Genomic DNA, 18,433 nt, shown 5'->3' with positions numbered 1-18,433 from the left:
GGGCCTCAAATACGCCTCTCTGTCCATTTTGTCCAAGTGCAGGTGTCCCTCCTTGGGGGCCAAGCTGCCTCCATGCAGGAGGGCTTCACCCAGTCCCTAGCTCACCCCGTTCAGGGCTCAGTGGTAAGCAGGCTTTCCTTGGGGCGGGAGGGGGTCTGGAGAGTGAGGGGCTTGGCTTCTCGTCCCCCTCCCCTCAGAGGAAGTGGGAGCCCAGTCAAGAGGGAGCCCCACCTGCCAGCTGCAGGCTTTCTCCCGCCCAGTAAGCTGATAAGCCGACTTCTCTCCTTGGAGACCCTGGCTAAGCCTGGCTGGGGTAGCGCCACTGTGAATGACCTTGGCCCCAGGCTCCCTTCCCTGTGGGGGAGGCCCGGAGGGGCTGTTCAGAGAGCAGCAGGGTCCAGTGCTCTGCAGCCTCACTCCGCCTTGCACCCTGACCCCGACCTTGGCTGTGAGTGAGGGTGACAGTAGACACGGGTATGTCATTGCCGGGCCATGGGACAGGCCTGGGGAGAGTCACGGCCTGGTGTGGTGGGTGCCCAGGGTGCATAGCACCAGAGGTGGCAGCCCGCCCTCCACCACCACGTCCCCGCCCCTGGCTCAGGGCTGTCACTCGGTGTCTGTGACATGAGTGGAGACTTGAGAGAGACATGTCTGGGGGAAGAGGGCCCTGCGGCCCAAGGTGGCTGGGCCTGCTGAGCAGTGAGTGGGGGCAGGGGCAGTGCGGGGACTGGAGTGTCTGTCCTTGAGTCTGCAGAGGGCCGAGCAGCTTTCAGCGAAGGAGTCCCTGAGTGGGCTGTGGTTTGGGGGCGTCACACACAGGCAAGCGGGTAGGTGACTCAGGGAGCCTGTGAGGAGCCGAGATGGAGTGTTTCAAGAGCCACAGTCAGAGAGTCCCACAGCTGCTGGGGAGCCCCAGCCGGTCCGACATCTGCGTTGAGCCCACCACAGACACCCGTGCTGCTTCCCTCCAGTGTCCCCTTTCCGAGAACAACCCCACTGCTGGCTACACCCAGGGTACCCTGAGCCCTAATGCCACGCTGTCACCTGGCGCTGTCGATTGTACAGTCCATGGGTTCGCCTTTCCCAGCCCCTCCCACACTGCTGCCCTCTTGCCTGGACAGCTTCCTGCAGGGGCACCCCCCCGACCCTGATCTAGAAATGATGCTTATACATAGGGCGGACCACACACACCCCACTCAAACCCCAGCTGGCTCCCAGAGAGAAAGCCAGAGCCCTCACACCAACCTCCTACTGCGGCTCCTCACTCAGCACCAGCTGCCCACCTCCCTGCTGTCCCTCAGACTGGCCAGCCACACTCTCACCCAAGGCCTTTGCGCCTGCGGCGCTGCTTCCCGACCTTCTGCTCATGACGACCTCTCACCTGTGACCCATTGGGAGGCCGGCCCACCTCTACAGACTTGCAGCTTTCACACCCGGTCCCTGACCTTGCTCTGGTCCCAGTGCCTCCCCCTCACTGTCCATTTGCCGCGTTTGGTCTGACTCCAGCCTACCTCACGTGTGGAAACCCACACATGGGTCTTGGTCTGCTTCAGTCAGCAGTGGCCCCTAACCTGACCCAGGTGCCGGGCTCAAATCCACAGCCCGGTTAGTACCTGGGACCATGCAAAGCCCCAGCTGCCCTACTCAGCCTCTCATGGAGCCTGTTCCTTTTCTCCGTGTGCACCTCTGTTCCCAGCACACCACACTCAGCCATACGTGGGCACCTACATACTGCACACATGTACATGGACCTGCACACACAGGCACACAGCTAGACCAGTGCAAACACACACACGCAGTCCTGTGTACCAGGCATGTACACGGGTCTGCACACATGCAACCAGACACACATGTGAATGCACACAACCACACAGTCACAGTCACATGCCTGATGGTGGGTCCCCCCTGGTCGACCCTGCTCCCCCCAACCTTGTGCCTCTGTCCTCCATCCAGCCGCTCTGACCTTCCCTCAGCTCCCCAGCCATGCTGTGGTTTGTCTCCCCTCCCACTCGGGCCTCTACACATGCTCCTCTTCCTCCTGATACTCTTTCTCAGTGATTTCCAGCCAGGCCTGTTGTGGGGTCCTGGGTGTTGGGCGCTGGGGACCTGTGAGTAGTTATAGGTCAGGGAGCAATATGGTCGTCCAGCCCTTTGCCTCTGGGTCAACTTGGGGAGGCCCTGGAGGTCCGGTTAGACTGAGAGCGAGGCGAAACTGGCAGCCTTGCGTAAAAGCAAAGAAGCAGAGCCTCAGAGCAGGTGGGACTGTTCTGAGTTCCTGGAACTCGGCTGGCCCAGACCCCCGCACACAGACCTCCTACCCCAAGCCCTAGCACAGCCCCATCCCCCCACTGCCAGCTCGTGGCACCAGCACCCACCCGCTAGAATGCAGCTGAGCCCCACAGAGCTGCGAGGAGAAGCCTGAGTGGGGCCTTCTGTGCATTGGCTCTGGTGATCTGAAGGCAGAGGGTGCCTCCACCAGAGGGACTACCACCGCTGTGACCGCTGGTGGCTGCCCTGTGCAGATGTGGCCACCTGGCCACAGGCTCCCTTTTACTCCTGTGTTGCCCTGTGGCTGCTGGTGTGCACTGGGCAAGCCCAATCCCCAGAAGCCCAGCCCTTGGCCATGAGGCTGTGGAGCACACCCTTCCCAAAGCACAAGTCATACCCCCTCAGACAGGGTGACTTTGGACCCGAGGCTGGATGGGCAAGGTTTGCCCCCCGTAAGACTTGGCACCAGGCCGTCCACAGCGTGGACAGTGTGGTCCCCGAACAGCTCCCCAGAAGTGGGTGAAGCCAGGATTGGTCACCGGCCTGCCTCCCCTTCTCCCACAACACGTGGCCTTCTGCCTTTTGGGGGGGTAGGTCTCTAACAAAACTTCTTTGGTGGTAAAATACACATAACATAAAACTTATCATTTTAACCATTTTTAGGTGCATAGTTCAGTGGTATTCGATACATTCATAATGTTCAACCATCACCAGCATCCGTCTTCAGAACTTCTTTATCTCCCCAAACTGGAGCTCTGTCCCCATTAAACAGCAGCTCCCCATCCCCTCTCCCCCGGCACCGGCCACTCCACTTTCTGTCTCTGTGAATTTCAGGACTCTAGGGACCTTGTCCCTATACATCGAGCCATACAGCATCGTCCTTTTGTGATTGGCGTATCTCACTGAGCATAACGTCCTCAAGGCCCGTCCGTATGCAGCGTGGGTCAGAATGGCCTTCCTTTTCCAAGGCTGAGTATTATTTCCTCGTAAGGATGGACCACAGTTTGTTGATCCATCCACCTGCCCGTAGACCCTTGGGTTGCTTCTGCATCTTAGCTACTGTGAAGAATGCTGCATAAAAATGGGTATGTAAAAGTCTGTCTCTTCAAGACCCTGACTTCAGTTCCTTTGGGTGCATATCCAGGAGTGGAATTGCTGGATCACATGCTGGTTCTATTTTTAATTTTTTGAGAAACCACTGTGCTCTTTTGCAGAGTAGCTGCACCACTTCACATTCCGGCCGACCGTACACAAGAGTTCTGCTCTCTCCACATCCTTACCAACGCTTATTTCCTGGGCTTTTTGCAGTGGCCAGCTTACAGGTGCGAGACGGTGTCTCACCGTGGCTGTGATTTGCATTGAGCTAAAGATCAGTGATGTCGAGCATCTTTTCATGTGCTTATTGGCCATTTGTGTCCCTTCTTTGGAGAAATGACTGTTTAAGTTCTCTGCCCAGTTTTGAATCAGCGTTTTTTGTTGATGAGTTAGCCATGTTCTGTATATTCTAGATATTAATCCCTAATCAGATATATGCTTTGCAAATATTTTCTCCTAGTTTGTGGGTTGCCTTTATACCCTATTAATATTGTCTTCAGATGCACAAAATTTTTTAATTTTCGTGAAGTCCAGTTTGTGGATTTTTTTCTTTTGTTGCCTGTATCTTTGGTGTCATATCCAAGAAATCATTCCCAAATTCAATGTCATGCAGCTTTTGCCCCAGGCTTTAAGAGTTGTACAGTTTTAGGCCTTACCTTTAAGTCTTAGATCCATTTTAAGTTTTTCTATATGGGTTTTTTTTAAGATTTTATTTATTTTATTTTTAGAGAGCAGAAGAGAGGGAGAAAGAGAGGGAGAGAAACATCAATGTGTGGTTGCCTCTTGTGCACCCCCTACTGGGGACCTGGCCCACAACCCAGGCATGTGCCCTGACTGGGAATCGAACCAGCGACCCTCTGGTTCGCAGGCCAGTGCTCAATCCACTGAGTCACACTCGCCAGGGCTGTATATGGTTTTAGAGAAGGCACTCAGCCCTTCTGAGGAAACCCCAGTGTGGTGGGAGAGACCGGAGAAAGGGAGAACATGGAGGAAAGAGGCACAGGGAGCAGGAGGGGGACAGGTGCCTGCCGTTGGGCATGGCAGCTGTGCATGAGCTGGTCTGTGAAGAACAGGCAGAGTTCCGGTACAGGAGCCAGACGAGAGGCACTGCTGGCGGGATCAGCCCAGGGTGACAGGTGAGCCCTCCCGAGAACAGTGTGTGCCAGGCTGGTGTGGCAGCCTCACTGAGGCCCCCACAGCAGGGGAGGGGTTTGGGCTGGAGAAGGACCTGAGGCAGAGTGATTGTGTATGGCCCTCTGAGGAAGCAGCAGGCACCTCTGTGGGTTCAAGTGCAGCTCTGCAGGGAGGCAAGAGACTGTCCCACATGATCCCAGGCTGAGGAACTTGCTTGGGCCAGACCGTGTCCCAAGAGTGAGGTCACTGCAGGGTGCCCCAGGCATGCAGACCTAGCACGTGGGAGCCTGCTTGCCCCAGGTGACAATGAACAGTGGGAGGGACCCGCTCTTCTGGATGACCTGTGTCCCTGTGCCTGACCAGCTGAGGGAGAATTGATCACAAGACGTGCCTGTACTTCACATTTTAAACCACAAACTCGAGAATGCCAGCAAAGACAACATGGGGCCATCTATGCCTTGGGGAGGGAGGACAGTGGTGTCTCCTTGGAAGTGCTGGTGCTGGTGGGGGGGGCCGGGGGCCCTGGGCGGCTCTGGTGTGGAGCTGGACATCCAGGCAGCGGGTTGAGGGCTCTGGGCGCCTGTCCACACCCAGAGGGCTGCTGGGTCATCAGGGACTGGGGAGCAGCCCCGGGGCCTCGCCCGACCCGCTCACAGTGCAAGGCGGGCGGGGGCAGTCCCAGGTGCCGAGAGGCAGGGCCTTGTCAGAGCCTGGAGACTCACCACAGACCTTCCTTACGGAGGGAGTCGCTGAAGAAGACACAGTCCGCTGGGGTGGTGAAACAGAGAGAAACAAACCTCTCATGGTTTCAGTGCTGCGTGGGGAGTGGGGTCACAGACCTCTGTGTGCACAGCACACGCACATGTGTGTGTGAGCATATGTGCTACACAAATTGTGTGCATGTCGCCCCGCAACATGTGCTCCACAAGCACCCCCTGCACCCGGGGCTGGGCGTCATCACGGAACTTCCACCCTAAGCACAGTGTCCCACCTCTGTTCAGTCGCCACTCCCTCAGCAGGGCTTCGTCCGGGGTGTTTCCTAGCACAGCCCTAACCACGCGGCCCGGCAGGTGGGGCTGCCGTGGACCGGTACAGCCCCTCCACCTCTCTGAGTCCAACTCCTTCCCTCCGTCCTCCCTCCCACCAACACATCATGAGCATCCTCTGGGTGCCCTGGGAAGGGCAGGCGGCGTCAGCACGCGGGCCCTCCTCGGTCCCAGGTTCCCAAGTTCTGCCACAGAAAGCAGGACAGGGGTGGGATGGAAGCATCAGAGGAGGTGGGACAAGGGGGCAGGGGGTGCTCACAGGTGATGGGGACAGTGGCTGGCTGGCACTTGCTGGGTACCAGGCTCTGCACTGGATGCTTTACTTTTCAAGGACACCTGTGGCTGGTGAGGGACAAGCTCTGAGCTTTGGGGTCATGTGACCAGTTTACCAGCTGGGATGAAGCTCATCACCCCAGGAGTGGTGGGGGTACAGGGAGCTTTGATCCACGGGGAGAAGAAGGGTGAGAGATGCTTAAAGCACCCCGGCTGTGGAGGCAGGTGGGCCCCAGGGAGCGGGGAGAGGTGGGAACCTCGGTCCAGGGAGAGAACAGGCACTCGGACCCTGCTTCAGAGCAGCATCACTGGGACTAGCGCGCGAAGAGGCCAGCTGGGAGGATGTGGATGGTGGGGAGACCAGACGAGTCAGCTCAGAGTCTGTTGGCCTTGAGTCCTCCCTGCTGTGGGGGAGTGGGGGTGCGAATGCTGAGCGTGGCAGAATTGGGAGGCTGCAGGAGGTGACCGGGCAGGGACAGAGGTTGGGGGAGAGAGGTGAGAGGTGGGAGGGGGCGCATTGGGGTCACCTGGCACCCTGGGCTCCCAGTTGCAGGGAGAACCTGAGCTGCTCTGGTGGGAGGGCCCTGGCCTTGCTGCCCACAGCTTGTTGGGGGACCCCCGGGAAGAACTTACAGCCAGGCAGGGGTGAGAGCATGAAAGACAGCCTGGGACAAGGAGCTTCTGGCCCCTGCCTGGCCCTGGACTTGATGATTCCCCACGCTTTGGATGCTCTGGCCTGCCCCACCTTCCACACCTAGCCACCCCCTTCCCCTCCCAGCTGCTGCTCCCCCAACTCAGCCTGCCCTGCCTGAGCCTCCCTCCACCTCACCCACCAGGAGAGAAGCCACTATGCCCCCAGAGAGCAACAGCCCCAGGCTGTCGTCCACCCTGTGGTGCCCTCAGCGTCTCCACCTCTCTCTGCTTCCTGCCTGTCTGCTCACTCCCAGGGCCAGCCAGCCTCCTCCTGGTGAATGACAGAGCAGGGGTGACCCAGCTCCTGGGGGAGGTGGTAGGATTGGGGGGCACCCAGTTACCCTGGCCTGGAGGGAGGGGCTGAGCTCGGTGGAGGCTGCAGCACCCAGCAGCGTAGCCCAGCAGCTGTGGGAAAGGGCACAGGGCAGTGTCAGAGCGGGGCTGCCGTGTTGAAGCCTCACCACCGCCAGACAGGGAGACAGGGGCTCAGGGAGGGTCAGGTCGCCGGGTCCTGGGCAGGGAGGGGTGGCAGGGCCTGGGCTCACTCCCCACAGTTTGAAGACCTTCTCATGGTGTATCGCTGGGCACTCTTTCCTTGAGCACCCGCTCCGGGCCGCAGGGTGCAGGGGCCAGTGGGTGTGTTTGCTTTTGGTCTGGGCACCAACTCCGTGGAGCTCCACAGAGGGGAGGGGGCTTGAGTCATTGTTCCCCAGGCAGCTTTCTGCTTTCCAGAAGGCTCCCTTTCCCACAGTGGGAGGAGGCTCATGCTGTTCTCTGTATTGGCAGGTGAAGGGCGGATGCCCGAGGCAGGGGGGCCGCAGGGAGCGCCCGTGGCAGCGGCACTGGCGGCGGACCTTCCAGCTGCACTTAGCAGCATCGCCACAGCAACCGGGGACCAGACGGCGGCAGCCTAGGCAGAAGCGAGTGGGCAGAGGCGAGTGGACTGCTTCCCACCATCAGGAGGACAGGAAATGACTGCTGCGCATCAGGCCAGGTGGCAGCCCAGGGAGGGGGAGTGTCACTAGAGGGAGGGCTCGGCCACCTCCCACAGCAGGAGCGCCATGCCAGCCGCAGAAGAGGCGCTGGGGCAGGGGCTGCCGTGGGACCTGGCCTTGCCCCGCCACCCGCACTGAGCACTCAAGGGCTCCGTCGTCTGCTGGGCACGCCACCTGCGTCTCAGCATCCCGTGCTCTTGGGGCAGAAGGAGAGGTGCCAGTCCCGTGCTCCTGTCTGGGCCCACCGCTGCCAGACCATGGGATGTCGGCAAAGCTCAGAGGAGAAAGAGGCGGCGCGTCGGTCCCGGCGAATCGACCGCCACCTGCGCTCAGAGAGCCAGCGGCAGCGCCGTGAGATCAAGCTGCTCCTGCTGGGCACCAGCAACTCAGGCAAGAGCACCATCGTGAAGCAGATGAAGATCATCCACAGCGGAGGCTTCAACCTGGAGGCCTGCAAGGAGTACAAGCCGCTCATCATCTACAACGCCATCGACTCGCTGACCCGCATCATCCGCGCCCTGGCCGCTCTCAAGATCGACTTCCACAACCCGGACCGCGCCTACGACGCAGTGCAGCTCTTCGCGCTGACAGGCCCGGCTGAGAGCAAGGGCGAGATCACCCCGGAGCTGCTGGGCGTCATGCGGCGGCTCTGGGCCGACCCTGGGGCGCAGGCCTGCTTCGGCCGCTCCAGCGAGTACCACCTGGAGGACAATGCGGCCTACTACCTGAACGACCTGGAGCGCATTGCCGCGCCCGACTACATCCCCACCGTGGAGGACATCCTGCGCTCCCGGGACATGACCACTGGCATTGTGGAGAACAAGTTCACCTTCAAGGAGCTCACCTTCAAGATGGTGGATGTGGGTGGGCAGAGGTCGGAGCGCAAAAAGTGGATCCACTGCTTCGAGGGGGTCACAGCCATCATCTTCTGTGTGGAGCTTAGTGGCTACGACCTGAAGCTCTACGAGGACAACCAGACGGTGAGTGGCCAGGCTTTTCCTCTGCTTGTTCCTGCCGCTGCTGGTGCCTGGGAAGCAGGTGGGCTTCTGGGCGTGTCGAAGGGTGGGACGGGAGAGGCTGCCCTCAGAAGCGGGCAGGGCGGCTCCAGCAAGGTACGTGTCTGGCAGTAGAACGTGGAGCACAGCGGGTTCCACGGGATCCGCAGGACCTGGTGTCACACCTGCTGTCGGGACATCTGCCGCAGGTGGCTGCCCCAGCCTGGCGGGCTGCACTCTGACTCGGTGCCCTGACAGGCCTCCGGGCACCAGCCCCTCCGAGTGGCCACCCCAGGACCACACCACGCGTTCCCGCCCCTTGGGCTGTGACTCCCCGCGCCCAGCGCAGACAGCACTGCTCTCGCAGCTTGCGCAGGCCCCGGTGCCCGGCGACGGTAGCCAGTTTTGGGGTGCAAAGGGCCTCCCTATGCTGGGGGGTCCTGCTCCTTGGCAACCAGGAGCGTATTGCTCAGAGCCCAGAGGAGGGGCCCTCCGCCGCCCCGGGGTCGAGGAAGATTTGCTGGGGAGGAGGATAGGGAGGCTGGGCACTGAGAGGGGCTTTGCTACAGGTGGGGCTGTGGAGCAGTCAGGTACGCTGGGTAATGCCGGAGGCCAGGAGGAAGGTTGGAGGCTCCGCAGGACAACAGAGGACGAGGCCCAGGCCAGGCATCCGGTTGTTGGTCTAGGCAGCAGCTCAGTAAATGTACGAAGCACCTCCCGGTCTGGGCACGGTGCTGGGTCCCAGAACGGCAGCTACGGCCCCACCACCCCATGCAGATCCTCAGAGTGGTATCAGGAGTGTTAAGAACTGTTTCTGAGGTTTAAGCCTCAGAGTGGGCGCGTGTGGGGTCCTTTCAGGCCCCCAGCCCAGGCCGAGAACCACAGTGTGTGGAGGCCCCACAGGTGGGTGCAGTGCGCAGAGGTGCCAGGGGCAACACAGGCCCAGGGCCGAGCCAATAGGGACTTTAGGGGAGCTGCTGAGCAGGGGGCAGCCAGGTTGCTGGTAGGGACAAGGGACAGCACGCCATAGCCCAGCCCAGCAGAAGGCCCAGGGTGCCACACCTCCCAGGCTCCCAGGACTGGCGGCGGTAGATAGAGGCCACCCAGCCAGACAACGGGAAGGCACGGCCGAGGTCTCCCACCATACCTCCCTGCAGCGGCTCTGTGCCAGGCAGGAGCACTGAGCAGAGACTCAGAATTTGCCCTCAAGAGGCCTTTGATCCTGGGTGGAGCGTGCGGAGGCAAATGGGGTCCGAAAGGAGCTGTAAGCAGTGTGGGGCTGTGGGTGCCAGGGGCTTGGGGCAGCAGCGGCTGGCAGGAACCTAGGGGAGGGGTGATGATGCTCCTGGGGGGCCCACCATGCTGGTAAATTCTACTCCCAGCCTTTAGAATCCAGGGGACCATGGCAAAGGCAAGGAAGGGGACTGCTTCTTCATTTGGTCTTCTTAAGGCAGGTGGTAGCTTTATTTGGGGGTTCAGCTGGGAAATCCTGATTGGGCCCATAGCCCCCAGGAAGTCTGTGGACAGCTGCAGGCTTCTACCTCTGTGCTGGGCACCTGAGCGTTCTTTTGGAGAGAGTATCTGCCCGTTCCATCAGGTTCACACGGAGACCTCGCTCTTGGAGAAGCGGAAGTACCTGCAGGTGGCCGTAGAGACAGGAGGCAGGGCTCTCTTCATGTCCCCTTTCTGCATCTGGGGCTCTCCACAGAGCTGTGCCCAGGTGGTGTTGGTACCCCTGGTGGGAGTAGTCTGAGCTGAGGACACTGCCCACAAGGACAGGCCTGCATCACTCCCAGTACTATGTGTCTTGAGGCTCCAGCCACCCCCTTAATCTTCCGCCTGCCCCGACTTCAGCCCATGTGTCGTTGCAGGCAGGGGGCATCGCAGCGGACCAGCGAGGCCAGGCTCCTTGATGAAGCCTTGCTGTGGGTGGAGGGCTTGTGGCTGACCGGTCTGTGAGGCAGCGAGGCGAGGCAAGGTGCCAGCACAGGTCTGCCAGCCACACAGACTCCCGGGGTCGGCTTTCGAGGCTTCCGCCCTTTTCTGTCTGTCCTGAGGCTGGTGATGGCCTGTGCTCTGAGGCCTTCCGGGGGTCTGGCTCTTGGGCTGTCTCGTCTGTCATCTCTGAGGCTGGTGGGGCAAATCCCTCGGTGCTAGGATTGTCACCCAGACTGTCCATTGGCAGGCTCTGCCCACCACGCTTGTGCCCACAGGTGTTCCGGGACGCAGGAGGCAGGGTTCGAGGGCTCTGAGTTGGTCCCGTGTTTCATGGAGGAATTTGGCTTTCATCTCTGCTCTCTGAAGCTGTCAACGAGGAAGTGGCCCAAGTGTCCTCAAAACAGGCCCAGGGCCAGGCGTTCTCCTGCCTGAGGCCCTCTTGGCTCCAACCAGCCCATCCCCGCCTCCTGGCTGCCTCTTCTCTCTGGTCTGGCCTTTGTAGGCTTCATTCGCTCCCGTGTGCTCTGCTCTCTCCAGCCTTAAGCACGCAACCACCCTGCCCACCTTCCCCCTGCCCACCTGTCCCTGTCCTTCAGGTCTCATCTCAGGTGTCACCTCCTTGGGAGGCCTTCCCCGACCTCAGCTCGGTGCCTGCAAGCCCCTCCATTGCATGCAGTCATTCACTACTGAGGGGGTCCCGCTCACGTGAGCGAGAGTGGCTGCTGCACAGGCAGGCTGGGGGGCAGACTGGGTGGATAGGCAGCCCATGGGGGGGCCTCGTCCCTCTAGCCTTCTCCTGGCCCCGGCCCTGTGGGACACCACAGAGGGAAACCCTGGGTGAGGACAGTGGCTGCTGGTTTGGCTGCTGGTGGGGTTCTCTGTGAAGCCGAGCTTGCCTCCTGGAGGCAGCCTGGCTCTGGGGCCATTCAGAGCACTTTCTACAGGGAGGGGCTGACAGCCAGGCCTGTGCCCCGCCTCCTGCTACCACCCTAGTCTCGGCAGGCCTGGGGAGGTGGCTGTTCACCAGAAAAGGAAATTCTTGACGAAAAACTCAAGCAAGTGAGGCTGGAAATTCACTGGATTCCAAATGGTTCTGACCTTTCATGCTCTACTAGCAATATCTCCGGATGGAAAACAAACAGGCTGTTGAGGAGAGACAATACCCTCCAAGATCTTTCCTGCCGCCGGCTGTCCACTGAGGTGGGCTGGCCGCCCAGGAGAGCTCTGGGCCAGGCAGCAAGGAGAGCCTGCCTCTCCCGGTGCCTGCAAGCGGCTCCTGTCACCGCTGCTGGCACGCCTCTCCTGTGCCCTGCCCTCCTCCTGCCTGCTGCCATAGGCCTGGGACAGGGCTGCCACCCCTGCCTCCTCCTTTCAGGGGCCCCAAACTGTTCTCGGGCTCCAGCAAAGGCGCGGCAGCCAAGGACAGGGCATGGAGATTTTTGCAGATACCAAAGGAGGCTGGGGGCCCAGTGCCAGGCTTTGGGCAAGGAGCTCAGGGCTCTTCAGCCCCCATTCTGCTCCAAGGCCTTGTCTTCCCCTGACGGAGGGCTGGCAGAGCCCCCGCCCCCACGCCTGGCGGAGGAGCCACAGCCCCCTACCCGCCCGCTGGCATTTGCGTCAGCACGTTGCCACGGGTAACGTCAGCATCTCTGGGTTCCTGGGCACGGAGGGCTGCAGTGAGTGCAGGGCAGCACCTGGGTGGGAGGAGGCAGATTCCGGGGCAATGAGCCGTGCCCAGCCTTGATAACGGACCGCCTGCTCTTGTTCCAGAAGGGTTCCGTGGGTCCTCATTCCCCCCTCCCCGTGCAGTCCACTGGGCACCCACAGGCTCCAGAGTCAGTAGGCCTCCACTGCTCCTATGGGGGCTCCCTTCGACAATGTGGGGGGCCAGAGCATGGCCCAGAGAGGCATCACCTGACTGATCATGTGTGGCAACAGCTGTGCCTACTGTCCTTGTCAGGTAGGGGGACAGGTGGGAGTACCCAGGCTTAGGACAGGTCATAGGCCCAGGCCTGTAGCTTATGTCAGCCATGGGCCCTCCCTCCACCACATCTGCCAGGGGAAAGCCAGGCCCGCCTGCCCCAGCCTGCCCTCCGCTGCAGCACCACTCCCTGGTGGCTCAGCCTTCCTTCTCTGCCCACCTCATGACCCCTCCCAGGAGTGAAGAGAGACAAGTTTTAAATCCCCAGGCTCAGCCTGGCCCCACTCAGGTGCAGAGACCACCCGCTGACCACCCACCTCACTGTGATAGCCCTGGAGGCCACACGCCTGAGGGTCTGCCGCAGGCTCCGCACTCGGCCTGCCCACGGTCACAGGGCTCTGCCCCTTCCCCTTGCGTGCCCTGCCAGTGGGGTCCTAGCACCCTGCTGGGAATCTCAGGAAAGCAGGAAAACAGGGGTTGCTTGCTGCCCAGCCTCGGTCCCTGCAGATCTGCTAATGGACTATGTGGTTGCTTCATAGTGAAGGGAACCTTCAGAAGAGACAGATTAAAAGGCCTGGCTGCAAAGTTTCCAAGTGTTCCCATGTGAAAACCCTCAGGCGCTCCCTCAGTGCCCATGTCCTGGAGAAGCTGTTGTGTTCCCGGCCCTGTCCCAGGCCTGGTGTGCACCTGTTGTGTGCCTGCTGTGTACCTGCCTGGGGGCCAGACGCCAAGGTGAGCCTGACTATCCCAGAGGCACAAGGGGCTGGTGGGAGGGGACACATGGCCAGCAGTCACAGTGTCATTTCTACAAACCCTGGTGCTCTCTGGGGACACCCGTCCCCTCCTTTAGGACCCATCAGGTAGCAGTTCCCAGGGGTGTCTCCCTGCCTTGTCTCCTATGCAGGACCAGCTGGGGCTACAGGTGGTCTGGGCCACAGCAAGGCTTACTGTGGGAGGCCTGGTGTCCCCACTGCATGCCCCACAGATAGCTGGTTGACATGAGTCCAGGAGGATCCCTTGGGGGGGGTTGGTGGGACACAGAACATGCCCTTTAGAGAATTAAGTTCTGTAGGTGGCCGCTGCTACGGGGCAGCCTAGGGGGTCATCTCTCCCAGCCCTGGCCAATGGCCCCTCCTTGTACAGGTCCCTAAGACCCTCCCCACCCCCGCACAGGTTATAGCCCCTCTGCCCTCCCACCTTGTACAGCGCGTGCTGCGGGCACGGGCCTGGCACACAGCAGTGCTCAGCAGACCTCGGCCTGGGCAGGAGGCGGGCAGGCTCGGGAAGAGCCAGGTTCGGGGCCCTGGCTCCTGGGTGTGCCGTCACTGGGGCTAGGCTCTAACAGGAGCATGTGTGTGCAGCGCACGCCTGAGGAGGGGCTGCTCAAGGCTGTCCTGCACACAGTATGCCACCGTGTTTTGTCACTCAGCCGGAAAAGGGAGCTCGTCTTTGTGCTTTGGAAGGGACATGTGGCGAGCCGGCGTGTTGAGGTGCTGCAGGAGGACAGGCTTTCACCTGTTGATAACGAGCTGCTTCTGTTTGTCCAAAGAGGTGGTTGCAAAGGGGAGATGGCCAGATATGATGGCACCCAGCTCAGATTTGGGAGGGCTTGGCATGTCCTTAGTGTCCTTAACCAGCCGTCTTTGCGGGTGAGGAGACTGAGGCCCGCAGATGCACACCGTGTCCCGGGGCTGAGTCTGGCTCGCTGGGAAGCACTGGCTCTGCTCCCTGGGGATCCCAGGGGCCTCCGGAATGCCCCACGCCCAGTGGGTACCAGGCGCTCCAGAGGGGGCTGTGGGATGTGAGCTGGCTTCCACCCTTGTGGGCTGGGTGCAGGGCAGTCACCTGGGCTCAGGAGACCTGAATGGCCATCAGGGTCAGCACTGCCCGCTGCCCCCACCCCGTCAGTGGCAGGACCGCAGGCAGCCAGAGCAGAGCATATCCCCACTCTGTCGAGGACACAGATTCAGGAATGCTGCTACAGGGGCTTGGGACAGTGCCAGAGATGTGCCCCTGACCTGACCAGAGGCCACCAGCCTTTCCCCACCAGGCCCTGGTCTCCCTGAGCAGCAACTTCCGATCTCATGATGTGCCAGGACCACATGCAGTTTGCGACCTCCACAAATTTTGGTGACCCTGGGACAGCAGGACCTCCTGGACCAGAGCCAGGAGGTGGGCCTGGGCCAGCAGAGGGGCCTGTGCCCCCTGAGAATGGACAGCTCTAGGCACAGATCTGAGGAGCTCTGCAGAAGCAAAGGCAGCAGAGGCCCAGCCCTCAGCAGGGCCGTGACAGCACCTACCTGGGAAGGTGCAGGGCTCACCTGGCTGTGTGCTCTCCCCAGCTGGTGTCCCCCTGGAAGCGCGGACCCGCTCTTTGTCTCTGACCATCACCCTTCCCAAGCATGGGAGGGTACGGCCAGCTACTAGGGGTGTGAGCAGTCCCCCGCCTCCATGCAGGCTCCTCAGGCGCTGGCCTCACCCAGGGTCCTTTGCCCTGTTGCCTGGCCCTTGTCTTGACCCTAAAGAGGCTCAGGCCATCTGCTTCTCACCTCAGTGGATCCTGGGTCTGAGCCTGTGGCCCTCACTCAGTGAGCGGCTGGCAGTGACGGGTAGCTGCTCCTAAGGGCCCTGGGCTTCCCAAAGCTTCAATGGAGCCATCACTGGCTCCAGCCCGTGATGGGCAGGGGCAAGGTGGTGGAGGGAGGATGGAAAAGGCAGCAGTGGCCCCTCCCCTGCAGCACAGCCTGGCACCTATTTTCAGCCTCTAGCACTTGCCAGCTAACATTTTAGTTTCTTGGAATAAGACCTCCTCCCCTCTGCTCCCAGGGAGTCAGCAGCCATCGAGGCCTCTGTCAGTAGCAGCTTCCTCCATTCTCCCTCCCGTCACACTTCTGAGTGAGCTTCTGAGGGCTCCCATTTCCTCTACCTCTGGGCTTGGCTCCTTGCCCTGAGCAGGTCCCCCATCAGATGTCAGCCAAGTGAAAAGGACGAGACAGGGCCCTCCTGCTCAGTGTGTCCCGCCCACTCCCACTCCATACCACATGGTGGGGCTTTGGGGTGCTACTGGAACCTGTTCCCTTGTCCCCGTCTCCCCACCCTTGCGGACCCAGCTCTGCCACCGAGCACGACAGCTGCCCTTTCTTTGTGGTCAGACGCCATCCCCATCGCTGTGACTCTTCCACCGTGACTGACTTTACCACGTGCCTTGGCTGAATCTGCGTGGGGATGTCCACAGTGTTCCTCAGGCCTCGGGACTGGTGCGGAGGTGGCCTGCCTGAGCTCTGGTGGGGCCCTCCTGCCCCGGTGCTGGCAGGCCGGGTGGCAGCGCAGGCCCCGCCTGCAGCGGAGGGTGCTGAGAGTGAGGTTGGCCCGCGGGGGCAGGGCCTCCCTCTCCGCACACCAGTCCCTTGGAGGGTAGAGCTGGACTGCACCAGCTCACAAGTGCCAATTGTTCAATTTTTAGGAATTTCTGGGCCATTTGACATCGTGTTGTAGCTTAAAATCAGCCAGGTGAGAATAACCACAGCATGGAACTCGGCACATGCTTGACATCACCTCCCAATGGGTTGTTAAACATTCACCAGTCACATCCTGTGGCTCTCCACCCGGCCCAGGGGACCTGGCTGGGTCAGGCTCAGCTAGGGGCGAATTACAGGATTCGCCATCCACCTCTTTCTGAGAGCCGGGCAGTGTCCCTGCTTTCAGCCTCCTCTGGGACTCCTCAGCCACCCCTGCTCTCGCCCGGGGACTACACGTGTTATTTCTGTTCACATTCATCCCATTAGAGCACGGTAGTTTCCCAGAGTGGCTCCCTGCTCGTCCGCCCTCCACCCCCCACGTCCCGCTCTCCCCAGGCAGATTTTACAAGACTCCTGCGCAGAGAAGCAGACTCAGAGCTGGGTGGTTCTGCTTTCCCTCTGTCAGCACGTTAGCAGACTAGCATGAGACCATCTGCTCAAGCTGGGGCCATCCTGTGTTCTCCATCTGGGAGAGAAAAGCCTGTACTACTCACTCAGGAAGCACTCCTTACACACCTAGGATGTGCAGCCATCTAGGGACAGGGGCAAGTGTCCCTTCCCCCTCTCAGGTCAGGTGGTGGCAGCATCAAGCAGTCCCTGGAGGGCTGGGGTGGCTTCGCCAACACCCATTTCCACGCTTGCTGCGGCTGGGCTCAAGGCCCCCCTGTGAAGCAGCTGTCTGGGCCCAGGAAAGCTAGGAAGCCCTCCTCTGCCCCAGAGACCAACTTGCAGGAGAGAAGGGGCAGACATCAGCACCAGGGCTTCGGCAGGTTGGGGTGAAGGAGGGGTGGTGATCTGGACTCGATCTGGACCTCACAGAATCCAGCCTGGGCCTTGGGCATTGAGGGGGCAGCCAGCACAGGCAGAGTCCAGGGACTTCTGGGGGCCATGGAGAGTTCGGGCCTAGGCAGAAGGGGCCAGGTCCCAGGTACTGCAGAGTCTGGGGGATGGTGCAGCTGGGGTTCACCGGGGTCTCTACACCCTGCCCATCTGTGCGCTCCCCAACCTTTGTCATTTGACTTCTCAACAACACCCCTCCAACTGGCAGAACACCTCCATTCTGCACTCACAGGCGCTTCGGGACAGAGGGACACCCCAGCCTGCGTCCTGCTCAGCCACGGGGCCTGTAGGGTGATTCACATTCTGGGCTCATCAGCTCTGCTCCTTAGGTACGTGTCAGACAGCTCTGGGTTTTAAGGTGCAGGTTATTGTTGTTTCAGGTATTTTTATAATTCAAGACTAAAAAATAACTTCTTCACTCTTCAAGAACAGCATGGGAGGGAGGCCAAGCTGACTTGGGGACCCTCAGCATAGATGGGGGCAGGAGTGGGGTATCTGCCGCCCATGGCCCCAAACAACACCGAGAAATGCTTCTGGTCTAACAGGGTGTGGGGGTTCCTCTTCACCCATCTGCAGGGCCCGCTGAGGCCCCACTGGCTCTGACAGTCTAGAGTTTCTGGGAAGAAAAGAGTAACGGTCACCTAGGGGAAGGGGTCCTAGACATCTGAAGGGATACCCGGGATAGAGTGAAAGGTAGCCATGCTCCTGCATGAGGTCCAGACGGGGCCGGTTCCCTCAGACCCAGAGAACAAGCTCGGCCGCCCCTGGGAGGCTGGGCTTGCAGCTCCCCCAATCTGTCTGCATCACCCCTGGTTGGCGTGTCCTCTGCTCACGTACTTTCTCTAATCCCACTAACAAAAACAGTCAGCCAGAGGCCTGGGCCTCCTATCCTGACGTTACCAGTGGTCCACCCCCACACATTGGCCACCCCCAGCCCACAGCCCCGCACACCTTTGCTGGCCTCTGGTGACCCTGTGGAGGCTAACGACATCCTGATGTCAAGGAGGCCTGGAGCACCCAGGCCGGGTGGCCCATAGGATTGGCCGTTGGCGTGTCCTTCCCCGCAGGGCCACACAGCCTCCCTCCAGCAGCAGCGGGTGGGAGCTGGGAAATGTGTGACCTGCTCAACATTCCCCAAAAGCCACAGCCTCTGGCTGCAGTGTTCCAGGCTCCAGGAATCCAGGTCTGTAGCTCATTACATCTACTGAGGAAAGAACACTCTGGAACAGCTGACCAAGGCAACCTGTGGTTCTTGGGCAGTTTCCAAGCCCTGGCCCAGCAGGAAAGATGCTAAGGGGAGACATCTGTTCCGTGGCCCTTAGTGGGCCCGTAGGCACGCAATCCCCTCTAGCTCCTCTCAGCCTCACCGGCCCAAGGACAGTCCCCAGCCCTGGGCAGCCTCAGCTTTGGAGGAGCTGGCCCAGTCGTGGCTTCCTCATCTATAAAGTGGGACAGACCCTCAGCTCCAGGACAGAAGGACGTAGTTTTGGCGATACCTGCCATTACCTGTGCCCACGCACGACGCCCATAGGGCCCGGAACTGTAGGGCGCGTGCCCTGGTAAAGGAGAGCGCCGGCCATTGGGGCGCAGATGCCTGGTGGCTGGGCAGGCCAGCTGACTTCTACTGGCTCCCATGGCCTCGCCTGGGATTCCGGTCGCAGGGAATGCCATGTAGGACAGGAGTGCTGCTGTGCCACTTTATTTCCCCCTCACAAGA

General features: G+C 60.6%; 2 protein-coding genes across 4 annotated transcripts in view; one reads left to right on the top strand and one right to left on the bottom strand.

Moving 5' to 3' along the window:
- The window catches only part of RSPH14 (radial spoke head 14 homolog), a 77,125-nt gene that overhangs the window by 27,275 nt on the left and 31,417 nt on the right, over window positions 1–18,433 (bottom strand). The window lies entirely within an intron of this gene.
- The window catches only part of GNAZ (G protein subunit alpha z), a 55,982-nt gene that overhangs the window by 17,749 nt on the left and 19,800 nt on the right, over window positions 1–18,433 (top strand). For all 3 annotated transcript variants that reach the window (XM_053927944.2, XM_053927942.2, XM_053927943.2), the window contains exon 2: window positions 7,296–8,484. In XM_053927944.2, coding sequence (XP_053783919.1) covers window positions 7,762–8,484 — 723 coding nt within the window. In that variant the 5' untranslated portion in view covers window positions 7,296–7,761. The remainder of the gene's footprint in view (window positions 1–7,295; window positions 8,485–18,433) is intronic.

Source organism: Desmodus rotundus, chromosome 7 (genome assembly GCF_022682495.2).
Source record: "Desmodus rotundus isolate HL8 chromosome 7, HLdesRot8A.1, whole genome shotgun sequence".
Lineage (NCBI taxonomy): Eukaryota > Metazoa > Chordata > Mammalia > Chiroptera > Phyllostomidae > Desmodus > Desmodus rotundus.
Note: the sequence above shows the minus strand (reverse complement) of the source record. Positions and strands in the feature narration are given on the sequence as shown.